At 43.2% G+C, this 20,795-nt stretch overlaps 1 protein-coding gene across 3 annotated transcripts in view; it reads left to right on the top strand.

Annotated features, from left to right (window-relative positions):
- The window catches only part of ORC1 (origin recognition complex subunit 1), a 49,001-nt gene that overhangs the window by 9,389 nt on the left and 18,817 nt on the right, over positions 1-20,795 (top strand). For all 3 annotated transcript variants that reach the window (XM_064281976.1, XM_064281975.1, XM_064281977.1), the window contains 5 exons: positions 320-502; positions 2,467-2,781; positions 7,212-7,554; positions 8,632-8,736; positions 9,313-9,505. In XM_064281976.1, the coding sequence (XP_064138046.1) occupies positions 320-502; positions 2,467-2,781; positions 7,212-7,554; positions 8,632-8,736; positions 9,313-9,505 (1,139 nt within the window). The remainder of the gene's footprint in view (positions 1-319; positions 503-2,466; positions 2,782-7,211; positions 7,555-8,631; positions 8,737-9,312; positions 9,506-20,795) is intronic.

The following is a 20,795-nucleotide window of genomic DNA, read 5'->3' as shown; positions in this document are numbered from 1 at the left end:
CTCAAACACCTTTTCTAATCCCTTTGTTGGATGATAGCACCATTAAGAAGTGGCACAAAGTGGGAAGAGCATGGGTGGAGTCAGATTACTACTGGTTGGGCTTGGGACCTATGACAAATTATTTATGGTCCTGGAACTTCATTTCACTTGTAAAAGGGGGATAGCCATAGCACCTACCTTGTAGGGTTATTATGAGGACGATGCATGTCAAGTGTTTACAACAAGATCTGGCACATAGGAAGTAGTCAATAAGTTTATTTTAGTAGGTGTGTTTGCAAATATTCTTATTCTTCCTCTTTACACCTAACCTCTCTCATAGATTCTGAACCTTATTCCAAGAAACGTGCTCGAGTACAGTGGTGTGTCCGATTCTGCGAAGTCCCTGTGCGTAAACAGCATTTGTTGGGCCGGAAGCCTGCAGCACAGGAGATATTCTGGTATGATTACCCTGCCTGTGACGGCAACATTAATGCTGAGGCCATCATTGGCCCTGTGCGGGTAGGTGGTGCCTTGGTCTTCAGTTCTGTTGTGAAACTTATTTTTGTCTGTCTCCTAAACTGCATGACCTCAAAGATATTACTGGCTGTGATTTACCCCATAGGAAATGAATTTTCACCTGACTTCTCTACTTGCCTGCCTGCTTAATCTCAACAAATATTTATTGAGAGCACTTAACCATGTGTTAGGAGCCTCCTAGAGGAAGTGACATTTAGGTTGTGACCTAAGGGATGAGCAGGAATTAGCAAATGTATCTCAGTGGGAAACTATATTTAGCTGTGATTGTGGCAGGCATCAAGCATTGTGAAGCTAAATATGATTGCTTAAATGAGGACTTCACCTTGAGTAAATCAGTAGCGTGCTAGTTGCTGCTAGCAAATTTGTGTTACAGGATTTTATGATAAATGAGTGTGAATGAGCTGCTGGTTTGTAGGCTGAATCTGAGACACCAGCTTGAAAACTAAACAAAACCCACTGTGGTCAAGTTGATTCTGACTCATAGTGACCCTATAGGACAGAGTAGAATTGCCCTATAGGGTTTCCAAGGCTGTAAATCTTTACAGAAGCAGACTGCCACATCTTTCTCCTGCAAAGAGGCTGATGGTTTCAAACTGCTGGCCTTTTGGTTCACAGCTGAGCACTTTAACCACTGTGCCACCAGGTCTCCTCTTTGAATTCTGAAGATATTGATTATTCCTGGAGCTATTTCAGGTCTCAAAGGTAGGATTAGATCATTATGTGAACTGTGGTTGTATGGTGATTTAGAGCGTTAGTTTAATGGTAGAGCAGAGAGGCTTTGGCCTGGCAGGGCTGTGTTCAGATTTTTCCAGTCTGTGGGCCCACGTAATATATGCTATAAGATAGTGTTATCTCTGAGGAAAATCAACGGAAGAGAGAAAGCTGAAGTAATGAAAGGCAGGTGTGGAAGTTGAAACAGCAGGTTAGGTAGATTTGGAAAGGCAGAGGAGAGGGAAGGGATACTTTAGGCAGGAGTAGATGATGGGATAGTACAGAACCCTGACAAGCCCAGCTTGACCAGTGATGGAAGGCCATTTTGAGGAGTACTGAGCCCTGATGGCTCAATGGTTAAGAGCTTGGCTTAACCAAAAGGTTGGCAGTTTAAGATCCATCAGCCACTCCTTGGAAACCCTATGGGGCAGTTCTATTCTGTAGGTTCACTATGAGTCGGAATTGGCTTGATGGCAATGGGTTTGGTTTTTTTTTTTTTTTTTTGAGCATTCAGTGGGTGAGATTGAACTAGATTTTAGAAGGTATTGTAAACCAGTAATCTGATCTTGGCTCCCTCAATGGCACAAATAGCTAAGGTTGGCTAAGAGTTGCCTCGGAAGACAGGCCTAGTAGTCTGCTTCCAGCAGGTCATGGCCTTGAAACCCTATAGAGCAGTTCTGCTCTGTCACATGGGGTCACCATGAGGCAGAATCGATGAGCAATCTGATCTTGCTACAGTTGAGAGCCATTATAGACTAGTGAGACAAGGAAAGACTCTTGAGCTTAGGAAAGCTTTTGTGGGAAAATTTGTCATAGGTGAATAGAATAGACTGGAAAAACAAAAGCATTGTTGGGTATGGATATCAGTTAGGGAGGAGTCTGTGGAAGTAATGGAGGAGCGAGATGATGTGTACTTGAACTAGGGTGGGAGTGGTAGTCAAGAGGTGAAGCCAATAAACATTTCAAAAGGGAAACAGGAATAATTTACTCTGAATATTTCATTGACACATTTAACGCCATTAGTGATTAAATGAGTAAATGCTCAGTAAGTATTAACTATTCTCATGGTTTTCTCTATCAATATGCTATGCCATGTCTTTGCTTCTTTAGACAAAAAAGTAATGTCTCAGGCACAGATTTGGACTTAAATGTTTTTCAGTTATAGCTCTGGTGGAGCGTTCCTTGGCTTTTTTGGTCCTGATGTCTTCTTCCCTCCCATTACTTCCTAAATTCAGGTAGTAGCTTTAGCTCCAGATGAAGCGATACCTGTGGATTTGAAAAATGAAAAGACACTCTTTATGAAACTATCCTGGAACGAAAAGAAGTTCAGACCACTGTCCCCAGAACTACTTGCAAATTTAGATAAGCTACGAGAAAGCAGTCCCAGGTGCCAGAAGCCCGTGGGAACCAAGACTAGGAGTATAGAAAGCCTTCCTTGGACCACAGCAGAGCAAGTGGTCAGAAGTATTGAATCAAGGCACTCCGCCTCCAAATCTTGCCAAACTCCTACCCATTCCGTTACTCCAAGGGCAAGGAAGCGGCTGGAGCTCAACAGTAAGTGCAAATGGGTCACAGTGGGCAATGTTGAGGCTAAAGGAATATGGTTAAAAGCATTAATTCCAGTGACAGTGTTGAGTTAGTACAGCACTGGGCCAGGTACTGATTGGACATATGGTGAAATTTTCATTCCTTGGCTGGGTGGCTGGCCAGGTGACCCTTATGGTTCTCTTCACCCTGAGATTGATCCCTCTTGTTGTCTAGTGTCATACTAAACACACAAAGATAAACACAAAAACCCTTTTTTTTGCATCGATAAATTTTAAGTACTGTCAATGTGCTAGGCCTTGGGACACAAAGACCCATCTGTACATTTTCATTGGGGGAGTCATAAAAATCAGCAGTCACAATGGTCTTTTATATCTTCTAGTATTGAGAATATTCAAGGTCCTTTGGAAGCATAGAGGAGCCTCTAACTAATACCAAGGTGCAGGTCTAGAAGAATGAGGGAGAAGAAGAAATCTAGGATGGCCCCTGTGCTTCTGAACTTAAGGGGCTTATCATGTAAGGAGATAAAATCTCAAACAATTTCAGAGCAAGTAGATGCTAAAATGATACTAGAGTAAGGCTTCTTATCTCTAGCGTGTGCTATTAAAGTGGAGCCATGAGAAGTGTTTAGGATTTAATGGACTAGGGGACAGGTGTAGCCTGAATGAACAATATTTAGGCAAGAATGAGTGTGGTATACGTGTGAGACTTGGCTAAAGTGAGAATGCTTTGAGAAGTGGTAGAAAATAAGGTTTGAGAATTAGGATGAACTTTCCGAAACACTACTTTTTTTTTGGTTACTTCCTTGCCCAGAAAACTTCCTAGGGTCCTCCTTTGATAATAAATGAGAAATTTTAGACTTTCTTGGCAGACTGTTATAAAGGGAAAGGATACAGGGTTTGAAGTTAGAAGACCTTGGGCAAGACCCTTGGAAATCTGGCCACAACTATTCATCCTTGTTTTACCATGTTCTCTGTGAACTCGTCTGGGCTGGTCTCATCTCTTCCATTTCCGGAATTTGGGACACTTTTTGCCTTCAGACCCTCATTCAGCATTCTTCCTGCCTGGAACGATTTTCACTGCTCTTTCCTTCCCCCTGCTTTACACTTGACTATGAATCCTACCTATCCTGTAGCCCACAGAGGTCACTTTATCTCCCCTTTCCTCCTGCCCAAGTGTTTTGCAGAAACTTAAAACCTATACAGAAATTGCAAGAATCATACAATAAACACTCATATATTCTTTACCTAAAAAAAAAATCAAACCCATTGCCATGGAATCAATTCTGATGCATAGTGGCCCTATAGGACAGAGTAGAATAGTCCTCATAGAGTTTCTAAGGAGTGGCTGGTGGCTGCTCTGCCACCAGGGCTGCATTCTTCACCTAGATTCACCAGTTTTGAACATTGTGCTCCATCTGTTATCTCTCTTCTCTCTCTCTCCCTGTGTGTGTATAGGTAGATATGTATATGTGTGTGTACACATGTATGTATATATATACGTATGTATGTGATATATACACACATGCATGTGTCTCCTAAGAACAAGGGCATTCTCTTATATAACTGCAATAGAATTATCACACAAGAAATTTAACATTGATACAATATTATTATCTAATACAGGGTTGATAAACTACAGCACATGAGCCAAATCCAGCCTACCTGTTTTTGTACAACTTTCAACCTGAGAATGGTTTTTTACATTTTTAAAGGATTTTTTAAAAAACAAAACAAAAATGTGAAAAAGGCTTGGAAGTAGCTCACAAAACCTAAAATATTTACCATATGGCCCTTTTACAGAAAAAAGCCTGCCAATCTTTGATCTATTAAACAGTTCTCATTCAAGTTTAAACATGTGAAACAGTAATACAGTTAAGGAGCTGAAACTATTTAAAACAAGTATACTCAGAGAAGCCCCATTCCTTTCCTTATCCTCCTCCCGTTTCTCCCCCATCTTCTGTATGTAACCGATTTTATTACTTTCTGGTTTGTCTTTCCTGTGTTCTGTTTTGCAAAACTCAGCAGATGCACAAACATTCTTATTTCTCGTTCTCTCTCAACCCGGTACGATAGCTGGTGGCTATGTTCTCTTCTACCTTGTTTTTCTCACTTAATAATGTATTTGAAAGTCACTCCCTGGAAGTTCTAAGAGATGGTCCTCATCCTGTTATATGTCACTAGTCCTTTCGAATGTTTAGTGTCAGGGCCAAATTATTTGGGTGTAAGTTATTTGTGAGGAGCCCTGGTGGTGCAGGAGTTAAAGCGTTTGGCTGTTAACCGAAAGGTCAGCGCTTGGAACCCCCCAGCTGCTCCATGGGAAAAAGATGTGGCAGTCTGCTTCCAGAAAGATTACAGCCTTAGAAACCTATGGGGCAGTTCTACTCTGTCCTATAAGGTCGCTATAGGTCAGAATCCACTTGACAGCAACGGGTTTGGTTTAAGTTATTTGTATACCTAATAGCTCCTTAGTACAGTATGGGTTTTGTGGGCTGAATATAAATACATAAAACATTTGGAAGATACAAAACTACTAAAGGAATCATCTGTAATACTAGCATTTAGAAATTATTGTAGTAGTTTTTGGTTGTTGATTATGCAAGACCTTGAAAGTTAGGCTGGAGAATTTAGACTTGACACAGTTACGTACTTGGAGGAGGGAGAATATGGTGAGAATATTTTGGGTGAATTGTTTTGACAAAAAGATGTGAAATTAATAGAGGTCTGGGACATTTTATAGCAGTCTGGACAACAGTCACCTTCATATCTACGAACTGAATAATTGTAGCTTCACATTCAAAGACCTCTAAGATCTGGCTCTAGATAACTTTTACAAAGTCAGGTTTATCGAGATGTAATTTACATACAGTAAAATTTCCCTTTTTAGTGTATGGTTTTGTAAGTTTTGACTAACACATATATTTGTGTAACTGCCATTATAACCAAGATACAGAATAGTTCAAACACTCCAAAATTTCCTTGGGCCCCTTTGTAGTTAACCCTTCGCATCACCTATTTCACAGTGATCTGATTTCTGTCTCTGGTTTTGCCTGTCCAGAATGTTATATAAATGGAATCACGTAGCCTTTGGAGTCTGGCTTCTTTGACTTAGCCTGATGCATTTGAGATTCATCCATGTTGTTGCATTCATCCACATCTGTACCTTTTTTATTGCTGAGTAGTATGCCATTGCATCGATGTACCACAGTTTATCCAGTCCCAGTGTAAGGACATTTGGGTTGTTTCTAGATTTTGGTGACTGACTAAAGCTGCCATAAGCATCCATGTACAGATACTACATAGCTCTTCTACCCTAACCTGTAACTATGCCCCACATTTGATGCATGTGACTAAAGTAAACTTCCTGTGCTCAGTGCTTTCCTGCCTTGTTTCCTTAGCTTACATCGATACCTCCTGTATCTCCTGATACATCCTTTCACCTTCCCATTTCTACTCTGTTGAAATTTTATCTTCCTCTCAAGGCCTATCTCAAAAGCCATCTTTATTAGTGCTTATGTATTGCAGGACACTTACTTTACTTGATATTACAGACATTAAAGTCCGTCTTCCTTATTGGACTTGAGTGTCTTGGATAGGGACCAGGATTGAGTCTCATCCAGCTTTTGTTTCTTCCTAGCACCTGGCACATACCTTCCTGTCTTAACAGCTCAGTTGATATCTGTGGAGAATGACTGGGGCCCTTGGCACCTGTGGTCATGGTGAGGGAGGAGCAGACCCATGTGGTCCTGGGTATTAATAGCCATTCCTATCCCCAGTTGATTACCCCCAGGAATCTGTCATTTATTGGTAAATAAAATCTGGATTAAGAAAAATCTAGAACTTAGGGTTACTCAATAGGGGCACTAGTGCATTTTTAATTAGTATAAATATTTTCAGATGCCTTGGAGTGGAGTGGGAGGGTGCATGACCCCATGACCCTCCGCTGAGACCAAACCATTGCCATTGAATCAGTGAGCGTTACAGAGTAACTGCGCTCCATAGGATTTTCTTGGTTGTAATCTTTACAGAAGCAAATCATGAGGCCTTTCTTCCATGGTACCACTGGGTGGGTTTGAACTGCCAACCTTTCAGTTAGTAGCCAAGCACAAACGGTGTGTACCACCCAGGGACCTCCCACACTGAGAACCACTGTCATAGATTACGTTGGGATTTAAACCTGATTGCTGAACATTTATCTACAAAAGCTAGCTTAACAGTTGACTTGTGGTTCTAACTAGGAAAATCACTCATGAAATTTAAAAGACCAAAAATGATTAAAGTTACCTGCATGGGAAAAGAAAGCATGGAATAATCCAAAATAAGGAGAAATCATGTCTCTGTACAACCTTATTAGATGAATTTAGTTAATGAGATTAGGGGTGTGAATAGTGCTAATTATAAAATTTACACCATGTCCGTGGTGATTTCTCTTGGGCTTAGGTCTCCCGAGGACACCAGACTCTAGCACTTCCCGGCAGAATGCCTGTGCCTCTTTGGGTTCTCCAGGAAGAACTAAGCGGAAGGTGGCCTTCTCTGAGGTCACCTCACCTTGTAAGAGGCCTCAGCCTGATGAACTTCAGACCTCGTCTCCAGCTCTGAAATCCCCTTGTACCAAGGACAACAAGAAGTGTTCACCTGAATGTCACATGACCCTGAGAACCCGAGTCCCAGTTTTGAAAGCCACAGAGATTACTGAGCATAAAACACTTTCCCCTATCAGCGGGGGACGGAAATCCTTGGTGGTGTCTGATGTGGTCCTGAAACCAGAAAATATCAAAAAGAGGTAACTGGGGACATTACCCTGCCTCCCATAGAGCAAATCAAGATCCTGTACATGATGTGAAAGGTGTGGGCCACTGTGGAAAAAATTAGAGCAGTGGGTTGCAAACCTGATTGTCACGGAATCACTGGGGAACTTTTCTGAAATACAGATTTATGAGCCTCTTCCCAGACCTAGCAGATCAATCTTCAGGCATGCGGCCCGGGAATCTATATTTCCAAAACGTTCTTTGGATGATTCTGATACACCTAGTTATCATTTGGGGATTACAGTTCTTGGGAATAATTTTCCAAACCTGAATTGCTTCACAGTCCTGGATTTCATTTTAAGTCATTTTCTTAGTTTTTGTTTTTCTTTTAAACTGAAAAATCATTCTCAAATATATCTGGTATAAAACGATAATGCTTCTAGAACAAACTTTGCAGTTTGACATTAGATAGTGTTTGCAGATAAGCTATACATACAAAATGGGACAAACCAGAAATTACATATTTATGTTTCCTGTGCAGAAACTCTTAATACCTGGGATATAATCCTGTAAAACCTGTTGCCATCCAGTCAATTCTGACTCATAGCAACCCTATAGGACAGAGCAGAACTGCCCCGTGTGGTTTCTAATGGGCGCCTGGTGGATTTGAACTGCTGACCTTTTAAAAGTTAGCAACCATAGCTCTTAACCGCTACGCCACCAGGGTTTCTGGCATATAATTAGTTGCTCAGTAAATGTTTTATATTGAATTATACCTGCATTTCTGCTAACCTTGAACTGGGTGGACAGTAAACAAAACAGGACAAGGAGCTGCCTGGGATTAGTGTATTCTGGTTTCTCCTGGGCGGTGGGGAGATGTGGATGTGGTTCTGATTTAAATGATAAGCTTCAGGCCAACTTTTCCCTCTGTGTTTGATTCAAGCTTCAAGTATGAATTTTTTTTTTTTTTTTTTTTTTAGCAAAATGTCATTAGTTCTTCCAAAGTAGTTCTGAAAAGAGTAGGAGCCAGTCAGTCCAGCTAACTTTAGTACCTGCTGCTGATCCTTCGTGCCCAGAATTGCTTTCCATAACTCTGCTGTGATATCTTACAGGAAGGTAGAAGAACCAGAAGCTCAGAATGAAGCCACGTCTACTCCCCATCGTGTCAACAGAAAGAGTTCTACCTTGGCTTTGAATCGGATTAGGCAGCAGCTTCAGTAAGTCTGCTTCTTGACAGGCAGAAAATCATGTATAGCTGCCATCTATGATATCTATTATCTTTTCCCTTAAAGTCTCTTATACTGTTATTTGCTAATCCACTGAAATTTACCTTTCACTTAGTTTGTCCGTAAGTACCTTAAATTTACATAAATGTCATAGTTAGGAAGGGGAAAAAAACACTGCCCTGGGCTTTGGTGGCTTCCAGAGCCCCGTAATCTCATTTTCTGCAAGACTGGTGGTGGGAAGCCCTGTCGTGGGTGCCTAAGAGCATGAGCTTTGATTCTGATAGACCTGGATGGGGGAAGGTTATTTAACCTAAGTCTCAATTTCCCCAGCAGTAAAATGAGATTAATAATACACAGCTGATGAAGTTAAGGGGTTCAGTGAGATAATGTAATAATGCACTTAGCAGAGTGTGTCAGTAGTAAGTGCCGAAGAAGTGGAGAAATCCTGTATTACCTGATGTTAGGGGAGAAGTGACAGTACCTTTATTCCACACTGACCTGTCATGAAGCTTGTCTTATTTAGACTTTGAACACTGCATATAAGAAAATAATATTCTCAACATCCAGGTTTTTAGGTAATAACAAAAATGAGCAAGAAGAGGAAGAGTTTCTACCAGCAGCAGAGATTTCAGACTCTAGCAGGGAGGAGGAAGAGGTCTCCACGCCACCCTTCTCAAGAGCACACAGCAGTGTACCCAGGAGCCGATGCTCTTCCATGAAGTCATCCTTTCAGACTCCCTCCAAGACACCAAAGAAAACCGTAAGGCTCTTTTGGTGAAGCTTCCCTCTTGTAATTTAAAAGCTATGATGGCCAGTGTCAACACACGGCTGGATTCTGAGCACAGGTCTGTCCTATTTCAAAGCTATTCCACTTGGAATATTCATGGAGGAAAGGACCTAAGTGAACCCTAGGACTGAAAATGAACCTAGTAAGGACCTAAGTGAACCCTAGGACTGGAAATGAACCAGTAGACAGTGATTTTTGAGACCAATTCCTTTTAAGATGCAGAACCAAATGGCCAAGAGGTGAACCTCCTGAAGAAAGAATAAGAACTGTCTCCTCACCTTTGCATTTCTCTCAAAACGTAACAAAGCGCTTTGTATATAATTGGTGCTCGGTAGATATTGAATCATGGCTACTGAGCCCTGTTGTTGATTGTGTTGTCTCTGAGTACACATGAGAAACAGTGAAAACTATTAAGAAAAAAGAGTTCTCTGGTGTTCAAAGATGTTTGAGAAATGTTTGGGTTAAACAAAGTTAGTTTCTTTATCATATGACTTCTCAGGGCCATGCATTTATTAATGTTCATTGTGACCTTAGTCACATTAGTGTATGAGTTTCCCAATCTCTGATTTTTTCATGGAGCATCATGTCCTTTGGAGCACAGTTAGGAAATGCTTTGTTATTGTTAGTTGCCCTGGAGAACTGCCCTCCATAGGGTTTTCAAGGCTGTGACCTTTTGGAAACAGATAGCCCGGCCTCTCTTTAGAGGCACCTCTAGGTGTTCAAAACCACCAACCTTTGGGCTAGTAATGCAGCTCTTAACTCTTTGCACACCACCCAGGGACTCCTTGGGGAAATGCTTGCTGTTGTTATGTGCCATCGAGTTGGTTCCAACTCATAGCGACTCTGTGTATGACAGAACAAAACACCGCCCAGTTCTGCACCATCCTCACAATTATGACTATGTTTGAGCCCATTATTGCAGCCACTGTGTCAGTCCATCTTATTGATGGTCTTACTTTTTTTTTTTTGATGACCCTGTACTTTAACAAGCCCAATATTCTTCTCCAGGGAATGGTCCCTCGTGCTAATACGTCCCAAGACGGCAGTGGTTGGTGGGTTATCCTCACTTATAAGGAGCATTTTGATTGATTTCTGGGAAACCCTGGTGGCGTAGTGCTTAAGTGCTATGGCTGCTAACCCAGAGGTCGGCAGTTTGAATCCACCAGGTGGTCCTTGGAAACTATGGGGCAGTTCTACTCTGTCCTGTAGGGTCGCTATGATTCAGAATCAACTCAATGGTAACGGGCTTTTTTTGTTGTTGTTGTTCTATGAGACAATGTTCGCCTGCTATCCATAAGGTTTTCACTGACCAATTTTTTCAGAAGTAGATCATCAGGTCCTTCTTCCTAATCTGTCTTAGTGTGGAAGCCGAAACCTGTCCACCACGGGTGACCCTGCTGGTATTTGAAATACCAATGGCATAGCTTCCAGCATCACAGCAACACACAAGCCACCACAGGAGGACAAACTGAGAGACAAGTGGTGGGGGAAATGCTTGTTTTTGTTGCTATTGTTGTTGTGAGGTGCCTGTCTTAGTTATCTAATGTTACTATAACAAATACCACAAGTGGATGGGTTTAACAAAGAGAAATTTATTCTCACAGTTTAAGAGGCTGGAAGTTCAAATTCAGGGTGCCAGCTCCAGGGGAAAACTTTCTCTCTCTTTTGGCTCTGGGAGGCCCTTGTCCTTGTCATCAGCCTTCCCCTGGTCTAGGAACTTCTCAATGCAGAGTCCCCTCCTGATTCTTCATTCTTGGTGGTAGGAGGTCCCTCATCCCTCTGCCTACTTCTCTCTTTTACATCTCAAAGGACATTGACTCAAGGCACAACCTAATCTTGTAGATTGAGTCCTGACCCATGTAATGTAACTGCCTCTAATCCTGCCTCATTAATGTCGTAGAGGTAGGATTTACAACACACAGGAAAATCACATCAGAAGACGAAATGGTGGACAACCACACAATGCTGGGAATCATGGCCTAGCGAAGTTCACATACATTTTTTTGAGAGACACAGTTCAATCTGTAGCAGTGCCGTCCAGTCATCTCTGACTCATACTGACCCTGTGTACAACAGAAAGAAACACTGCCTGGTCCTGCACCACCCTCACAGTTGTTGCTATGCTTGAGCCCACTGTTGCAACCACTGTATCAATCCATCTTGTTGAGGGTCCTCCTTTTTTCACTGACCCTCTACTTTACCAAGCATGATGTCCTCCTCGAGGGACTGGTTCTTCCCAATAACATGTCCAAAGTACCTGAGAAGAAATCTCACCATCCTCGCTTCTAAGGAGCATTCTGGCTGTACTTCTTTCAAGATCTGTTCATTCTTCTGGCAGTCCATGGTATATTCAATATTCTGTGCCAATACCATAATTCAAAAGCATCCTTCTTCAGTCTTCCTTATTCATTGTCTAGCTTTTACATGCATATGAAATGATTGAAAATATCATGGCTTTGGTCAGGTGCACCTTAGTTCTCAAAGTGACATCTTTGCTTTTTAAAACTTTAAAGACATCTTTTTTTTTTTTTAATTATTATACTTTAGATGAAGGTTTACAAAACAAACTAGCTTCTCATTAAACAGTTAGTACACATATTGTTTTGTGATATTGGTTACCAACATGACATGTCACCACTCTCCCTTCTTGACTTTGGGTTCCCTATTATCAGCTTTCCTGTCCCCTCCTGCGATCTAATCCTTGCCCCTGGGCTGGTGTGCCCCTTTAGTTTTGTTTTGTTTTATGAGCCTGTCTCATCATTGGCTGAAGGGCAAACCTCAGTAGTGACTTCATTATTGAGCTAAAAGGGTGTCCCGGGGCCATACCCTCGGGTTTTCTCCAGTCTCTGTCAGGCCAGTAAGTCTGGTTTTTTTGTGTGTGTGTGTGAGTTAGAATTTTGTTCTACATTTTTCTCCAGCTCTGTCTGGGATCCTCTATTGTGATCCCTGTCAGAGCAGTCACTGGTAGGTAGTAGCCGGGTACCACCTAGTTGTGCTGGACTCAGTCTGATAGAGGCTGTGGCAGTTGTGGTCCATTAGTCCTTTAGGCTAATCTTTCCCTTGTGTCTTGGGTTTTCTTCATTCTCCCTTGATCCAGACTGGGTGAGACCAGTGGATATCTAAATCTTAGATGGCTGCTCACAAGCTTTTGAGACCCTAGATGCTACTCACCAAAGTAGAATGTAGAACATTTTCTTTGTGAATTATGTTATGCTGGTTGAGCTAGATGTTCCCCTGAGACCACGGTCCCCACATCCCTCAGCCCAGTAATTTGGTCCCTCAAGGAGTTTGGATTGCCTGTGGAGCTTCTGTGACCTTGCCTTGGACAAGTTGTGCTGGCTTTCCCAGTATTGTGTACTGTCTTACCCTTCACCAAAGTTAACCACTTATCTATTGTCTAGTGTTTTTCTATCCTCATCCCTTCCCTCCCTTGTAACCACCAAAGATTGTTTCTTTTATGTGTTACCCTTTAATGAGTTTTTATAGTAATAGTCTCATACAATATTTTTCCTTTTGTGATTGATTTGATTCACTCAGCACAATGCTGTCCATGTTGTGAAATGCTTTGCAGATTCATCATTGTTCTTTATCGTTGCATAGTACTCCATTGTGTGTATGTACCACAGTTTGTTTATCCATTCATCTGTTGATGGGCATCTAGGTTGTTTCCATCTTTTTGCTATTGTGAACAATGCTGCAATGAACATGGGTGTGGATATGTCTATTCGTATGACAGCTTTTATTTCTCTAGCATATATTCCTAGGAGTGGGATTGCTGAATCATATGGTATTTCTCTTTTAGCTTTCTAAGGAAGCACCATATCATTTTCCAAAATGGTTGTACCATTTTGCATTCCCACCAGCAGTGCATAAGAATTCAAATTGAACTGAACGCCACTCAGATTCTTGTTTTGTCTTATTAGCCGATTGAAATAAGACGGACACTGATCGCAAGGGAAACAAAGTGGCAAGTTTATTGTCTGCGGAGCGCGTGGGGTCTAGTAACCATAAGGCCACTAAGGCCACGAGATGTTCAGAACAGGCTGTGGTTAGCAAGACAAAGAAAGGGGGGAAAGAGTGTTGACTGGGGTTTTCAATCCCTCCTCTAATAGGTTCTTTGTAATCTTAAAAAGAAAAAAAAAGAAAGGCGGCTTGGGATGGAGGTCTCATCTTTTCTAACTTTTTTTTGCTGAAAAGGGGCGATGTTAGGGGCCTTGATGGAACCTCTGTATTGTTTTTTCTCAGGGGATCAGCTGGAACCCTTAAACTGCTACCATTTGGAAATGTAGCTTTCCAAGTCTGGAAGAAACAAACTTTACGAGACAATTAAAAATGCAAGGGCCAAATGGAAGGGCGAGGATCATGCAGATAGGGGGAACTAGGGGCCATAACCAGCTAAACAGTTGTGAGAACACCCTCCCTTTTAGTCACTGGTAATGCCAGGCAGATTACTGGCAGATAAGAGGGTGGTTTGTAGCCTTTTTAACCAAGATGCTTGTTCAAGAATGTGTTGAATATTGACCTCTACTCTGGCTGTGATATTAATATAAGTACAGCAGGAGGTATTAGCCACGGCACACACTCTTCCTCCTTTAGGGAGTTAGAAGTCCAGCACCATACGGTTGTCAACGACCATGTTAACGAGGGAATCTAGGGATTGTTGTTGAAGCTTGATGGAAGTTCCTGTTTCATTAGCAATGCGCTCTAGGGTGTAAGTGAGAATGGCCGGCATGAGCTCATGATTTAAAATGCTTGTCCTGGGCACTGCCAGGTTGAATGACTTCATTGCCCAAAAGATAGTGCTATCTAAAATTTTTCATTTTTGACAGAGAGATTTTTATGACCTCTCTGCTGTTGTTAAAGACAGTTGTGATTGGTCGTATGTGGGCTAGCGCACACTGTCGGTTTGTGAGGAGGGGGTTTAGACAGTGAGTAGCTACAACTCAGAGGTCATCTTGCCTAGAAATATACAATTGGGGAAGTGAGCATTTCCCACAAATGAAGACGTACCTAGGTGGGGCACAAGTTTGATGTGTATTTAGGGTGATATTTGTTTGGGTGTACCAGGAATCAGTACTTACACACCCTGGTAGGAGGCCTGGGGGTCTCTAAGTTGTTCTTAGCTGACATGTAGTCTCCCATAGTTTCTGGAGGGTCTTATTAGCACAAGCCTGAGACAGCTGGGCCCAGTTTCTGAGATATTGAGGTACTAAGGCCCAAGGACACGGCCCTTGTATTAAGTATTTATAAGGCATTGGTTTAGAGTCATTTTTACAAACATTTTTACTGTCGTTAAGACAAGCATGAGTTGTATTTGGGGAACATGATACAGAGTTTCAGCCTGATGCCCTTCCCAGGTCTTATCAGTAAAGGTGAAGGGATCAGTAAGCTGGGAGAGTATGATTTTAAATTAGGTTTTTAGTGTTCTCACAAGTAGACTGGTTTTCTTGGGTGTAGTTATAAAAATCAGTTACATTAAAACAAAGATATTGTTGTGGTGTGTGTTAAGGAGGGTTGCAATGAAAATTGGGGTAAGGGTATATATTGAGGATCTCTCTCCCTGGACTGCTTGGACATTTGACAAATTGATTACAAGGACAGCAGTGGGTAGGCCACACCCCTCACTCTGGGGATGCTGATTACAAACCTGACAATCTTTGAGATTGCCCTCAGTGGCCGCAGCCAGAGAAATTTGAATAACAGTATTCTTACCCCATGGGGAAAGGAGGGTTTTGAGTCGGTTGTTAGGGGAGGCAGCGGGTGTTAGGGGAGGCAGCGACAGGTCTCCCACTCCAGGCCAAGACAAAGGTGAGGGTTAGGCTGAGCATCATACCTCTAAGAGTAGTAGAGGTGGTTAGAAATAACTATTAAACAGGTTATATGGAAGGTCGATGGGGGTGTTTGAAAGAGAGCATCTCAGGCAAAAAAAAAAAAAAAAAAACCCGTTTCTTATCTCTTAAGGGTTATTTTTCGTGAACAGCCACCTGAGGTCTCCTGTCCTGCTTTGCCGGGGAGTCACAGTGAAATGTTTTTGTGTCTCTAGAAGTTCTGGTCTCAGCGACAGGCGGAGCCTTCTTTATCCGAGTGTAATGGACTCAAGGCCTCACTCTCTCTAGTTCTACAGAAGAGAGGATGGTTAATAAAACAAGATAGGGTCTCCCCCACACTTCCTGTAGGCTGTCATCTGTCTCCCAGTGTTTAAGGAGAACCCAGTTGCCAGGTTGGAAAGAATAGAGAGGGGTGTCAGAAGGACAGAGCTTCTTCAGAGTATTGAGTTATTGATGACTGAGCTGCCTGCAAGGCTTGTAGGTAAGCTCAGATCAAGGCCTTTTGTTCCAAGTGAGGGTCCCAACCCGCCTGCCTTAGGAAGGCCTGCCCATATAACATTTCAAAAGGGCATAGTTTAAGCCTACTTTTAGGAAAAACCCTTATCTTCAAGAGAGCCAGTGGGCAGAGCCTTTACCCAAGGTAGGTGGGTTTTTTGACATAGTTTGGCAGTAGTTTTTTTTAAGGTGTTGTTCATCTGTTCTACTTTTCCTGAGGATTGGGGCGTCCAAGCCACATGTAATTTCTACTTAACTCCCAACGCAGAGGAGATGGAGTGTGTGACTTCATCCACGAAGGCTGGCCCATTGTCTGATTGGATGGAGGTTGGGGGCCCAAACCGCGGGATGATTTGTTCTAACAAGGCCTTTGTCACTTCTATAGCTTTTTCTGTCTTGCAGGGGCAAGCTTCAACCCAATTTGTTAAGGTATCTACCAAGACTAGGAGGTATGTCAGGCCTCTGCGGGTAGGGGGCATGACAGTAAAGTCTACCTGCCAGTCTTCTCTTGGGTATTGTCTTCTATATTGTGTTCCTTGAATGGGGGATAGCCGTGTGTGTCGTGGGTTGTTCTGTGCACAAATTTTGCATCTGTGAACTATTTCTCAGATAACACGGGTCATTTGAGGTCCTGCTATTACAGGTCTAGCCCAGTTTTGAGTAGCCTTTACTTCCCAATGGGTACCTTCGTAGAGAGTTTTGAGGATCATCCACAATTGTCCCTCAGGTATATATACCTTGCCCTCAGGGTTTTTATACCAGTGTCCCTCTTTTTCAGTGAACCCCCACTCTTCTCTCTTTTTTTTTGTCTTTGAGGGTATAAATGAGCTGAAGGTCCCTTAGGGGGTCTATGAGAATAAGGGGACACGCCTGGGCTGGCTCGGTTTAGGGCGAGCTTACCTGTCGTGCTGCTTGTTTGGTGGCTTGGTCAGCAAAGTTGTTACCCTGGGCCTCTGGAGATGTCCCCTTCTGGTGTCCAGGACAATACACAACTGCTGTTTCAGTGGGTAGGAGTACAGCTTTCAAGACTTCTTGTATTTGTTTTCCATGTTTAATTTTTTTATTGTTAGCTGTTAACATTCCCCTCTCTCGCCAGATGGCGCTGTGGGCGTGTACCACAGAGAAGGAATAACGTGAGTCAGTCTAAACCGTGACCCTTTTACCTGTGGCTAGATGGAATGCCCTGGTTAAGGCTATTATTTCTGCCTTTTGAGCCGATGTCCCAGTGGGTAGGGGTTCAGCTTTGATCACCTCTGGAGTGGGTTTGATGGTGACAACTGCATATCCTGCGTGTCACATACACCCTTTTACAAAGCTGCTGCCGTCAGTGAACAGCTCTAGGTCTGGAGCCTCTAGGGGCTGGTCTCACAGGTCTGGACAACTCGAGAAGACCTCTTCTATTGTCTCGTCACAATCGTGTCGTTGGTCCCCATCCAGTGATCGTGTGGGGAGGAGGGTGGCTGGGTTCAAGGTGGTGCATACCTTCGGGGTGATCAAGGGGTTGCCTAGTAAAATAGCCTGGTACCTTCCCATCTGACCGGTAGTTAACCAGAGTCCGCCCTTTTGTTCTAGCAGGGTCAAAACTGCATGAGGGGTGTATTTTACTATAAGCTGTTGCATAGTCAATTTTTCAGCTTCTAGGATTAGATTACAAGTGGCTGCCACTGCCCTAAGGCAGGCAGGCCAGCCCTGGGCTACAGAGTCTGTTTTGAAAAATACCCTACCTGTCTCTTCAGGAGCCCTAGCATTTGTGTGAGGACCCCAAGAGCAACTCTTTGCCTCTCATTTATGTAGAACTTAAAAGGCTTGGTTAGATTTGGGAGGCCAAGGGTGGGGGCCCTCATGAGGTAGGCTTTTAGTTCTTGAAATGCCTGTTGGCACTGGGGTGTCCATAAAAAGATCACTATCTGCTCTCTTTGTGGCCTCGTATAGAGGTTTTGCGATGAGTCCAAAGTTGGGGATTTAAATTCGGCAGAATCCTGCCATCCCCCAAATCCCTCAGAGTTGTCTCTTTGTCGAGGGGAAATGAGTTTGGCAAATAGGCTCTTTACGGGCTGGGAGGAGAGTTCTTTGTTTGTCTGTAAAGGAAAAGCCTAGGTATTGAACCTCTTGGCAAGTAACTTGGTCCTTTTCTCTTTAGACTTTATAGCCTAAGGCTGCCAGGTGATTCAGGGTTTTAATTGTATTTTTGTCTGAGGCCTCTTTATTGGTGCTGACAATCAGCAGGTCGTCAACATATTGAAGAAGGACCCCCTTTTCTAACTGTAACTTTTGGAGATCTCTCCCCAGGATTTTTCTAAAAATAGTGGGGCTGTTTTTGAACCCTTGGGGCAGCACTGTCCAACAATACTTGGATCTTCGCCCACTTTTGTCCTCCCACTCAAAAGCAAAGATTTCTTGAGAATCTCTTTCAAGGGGGTGCAGTAGAAGGCATCTTTTAAGTCTAAAACAGTCTGTCTCCTGGGAGTGCAGATAATAGGGTGTATGGGTTGGAGACCACAGGGTGTATGTCACTTACGATTCGGTTGATGGCTCTCAGATCTTGTATAAACTGTTATTCTCTAGTTGGTTTCTTCACCAGGAAGATCGGGTGTTGTAGGGAGATTGGCAAGGCCAGATCAATCTATGTTTCAGGAACATGCCTACCACCTCCTGGAGTCCGTCTTTTGCTTCTTTCCTGATGGGATACTGTCTCAGACAGGGGATGGGAGCCCCTTCTTTGAGCCAGATTCTAACAGGTTGGGCAGAGACTGCCCGTCCTGGGAGTCTGTCAGCCCATATACGGGGCATGACACCTTTGGGTATCAGTGGGGAATGCCTGTAAGGCCCATGCTTGTTCTGGGGGTATGCTTACCTCAACTGCTGGTGAGGCGAGCGTGACCTGGGCCTGTAATTTGGTTAGGATATCTTGGCCAAGCAGGGGGATAGGGCATTCTGGGATATACAGGAAGCTATGCACCGATTGGTGGGCCCCTGTTTTGCAGGTGAGGGGTTTTAAGAAATTCTGTTTTTCTGGTTGCCCTGTGACTCTTACAACTTGAGTTGTTTTTTTAGATAGAGGGGCAGGGGCCTGGTTCAAGAGTGAGTGGGTGGCCCCAGTGTCCAGTAAGAACTCGACTTCTTTTCTCTCCACTTGCAGGGTTACCCAGGGCTTTAGGGGGAGATTTTAACTGACCCCTTAAGGGGGTCGGTTGTATTTTCCGGGCCTCATCACTGTGAACTTGGGTCTTGACTCACCATCTTTTTACATTCTCTTCATACCTTCTTCTTCGGGGTCATTCTCATTGCCAGTGGCCCTCCTGTTTGCAGTATGCGCACTGGTTTGGGCTCAAAGCGGGGTGGCCTCTCAGCTCCCTGGGCTTCTCTGAGTGGGCTCTTGGCTCTCTCTCTTGGTGTTGGGAAACTTGGTTCTGGCTTGTAGGTGCTGGTTGGGTCAGGGCCACTGCCAGGAGGGCGGCCTGTCATCTCATTTTCTGAGCTTTTTGTTCAGTGTCCTGGTCTCTGTTGTTAAAAACTCGAGAAGAAATTTTTACTAACTGAGATATTGGCATACCCACCCTTCCCCCCCCCCCCCACCTACCTTTTGGAGCTTTTTCTTGATGTCCGGAGCGCTGTGTCCAATGAAGAGCACGTTAATCATCCACTGATTCTCTTGTGCTTCTGGGTTCAGGTCCGTGTGTTGTCGGAAGGCCTGAAAGATTCTTTCAAGAAACTCAGAAGGATTTTCTTTAGGTTTTGTACTACTTCATATATTTTAGAGAGGTTGTTTTTTTGTTTTTGAGCCCCCTCTTTTAGACCAGTTAGTAGACAGCGTCAGTAGTGCCTCAGACTGTTCTGTCGTGGCTCCTGATTGGGATCCCAGTTGGCGTCTTGCCCTGGTATAGGTAAAGATGCCTCTTGTTTAACTGGGTCCTGTAGGTTCTCAGTATGTTCTCGCTCTGCCTGTCGCCTAGCTTTTTTTAGTATCATTCTCTTTTCTTCTGCTATAAGGAGGACCTCCATTAGAGCTTGGCAACCTGCCCATGTGGGCTGGTGGGTGTTGAAAATGGAGAACATATCATACATCTTTAGGGGGTCCTCTCTATAGGCGGGTAAATTGTTTTTCCAATTAAACAGGTCCAAGGTGGTAAAAGGTACGTGGATGAGAGTATATCCCTGTGGTTGACCGTCTGCAGTGCTCCCGACTGGAGCTTGCCTGTGGCCTGAGTGCCACTCCCCAACACTCTAGCCCCTGGTACTGGGTTGGCGGGGGCTGTTTGGGGAATCTGGGGGTAGGTGGGTTGATATGGGGGAGGGGCCAAGAACAAGATCCTCCTCCGATTGTGCAAGGATGGGAGTCCCCTGCTTTTCTTTAGGCTTTTGTCTTTCTCCTTTTTAAACCATTATTTTACACTTTTTGTAGATCCTTGTTATACTATAGAGGGCCATAAAAGTCTGTACATAAAGGATCTTATCCCGCTTTTTTTTATTTTTTTTTTTTTACACAAAATAAATCTAGCTCTAAAATTGTGTTGTAAGCTATAGAACCCCCAATTGGCCATTCTTCTTAGTTCCCTGGTTGGTTCTGGGGCTAAGCTACATTACAAAAGAAAGTTAATTCTTTTTCTTCATTCCCTCAGATTTGAAAAAAATCCCAATGCTTTAAGACACATCCTAAGGGGGAGTCACAAGGTATTGAACTTTTATTTCCCATTTAGATATTTATCACTATTAGGTTTCCATCTCTTGTATTTAATTAGGGGTCAGACATCACAGCCCCTGACTCAAATGAGGTTAAAAATATTTTTTTCTTTTTTTTTTTTTTAAAGAGGGAAAAAGAGACAGAAAAAAAATTTTTTTTTTAAGGCTACAGAGGGACTTTCAAGCTTAACTTCTTGGGCTAGTCCCAAACCAAGACCTACGTCTCCAACCCATACCCAGGGTTGGTAATTTTGGGGATT

Source organism: Loxodonta africana, chromosome 3 (assembly GCF_030014295.1).
Source record: "Loxodonta africana isolate mLoxAfr1 chromosome 3, mLoxAfr1.hap2, whole genome shotgun sequence".
NCBI lineage: Eukaryota > Metazoa > Chordata > Mammalia > Proboscidea > Elephantidae > Loxodonta > Loxodonta africana.
The sequence above is the reverse complement of the archived record's forward strand: the minus strand, read 5'-3'. Positions and strand labels throughout refer to the sequence as shown.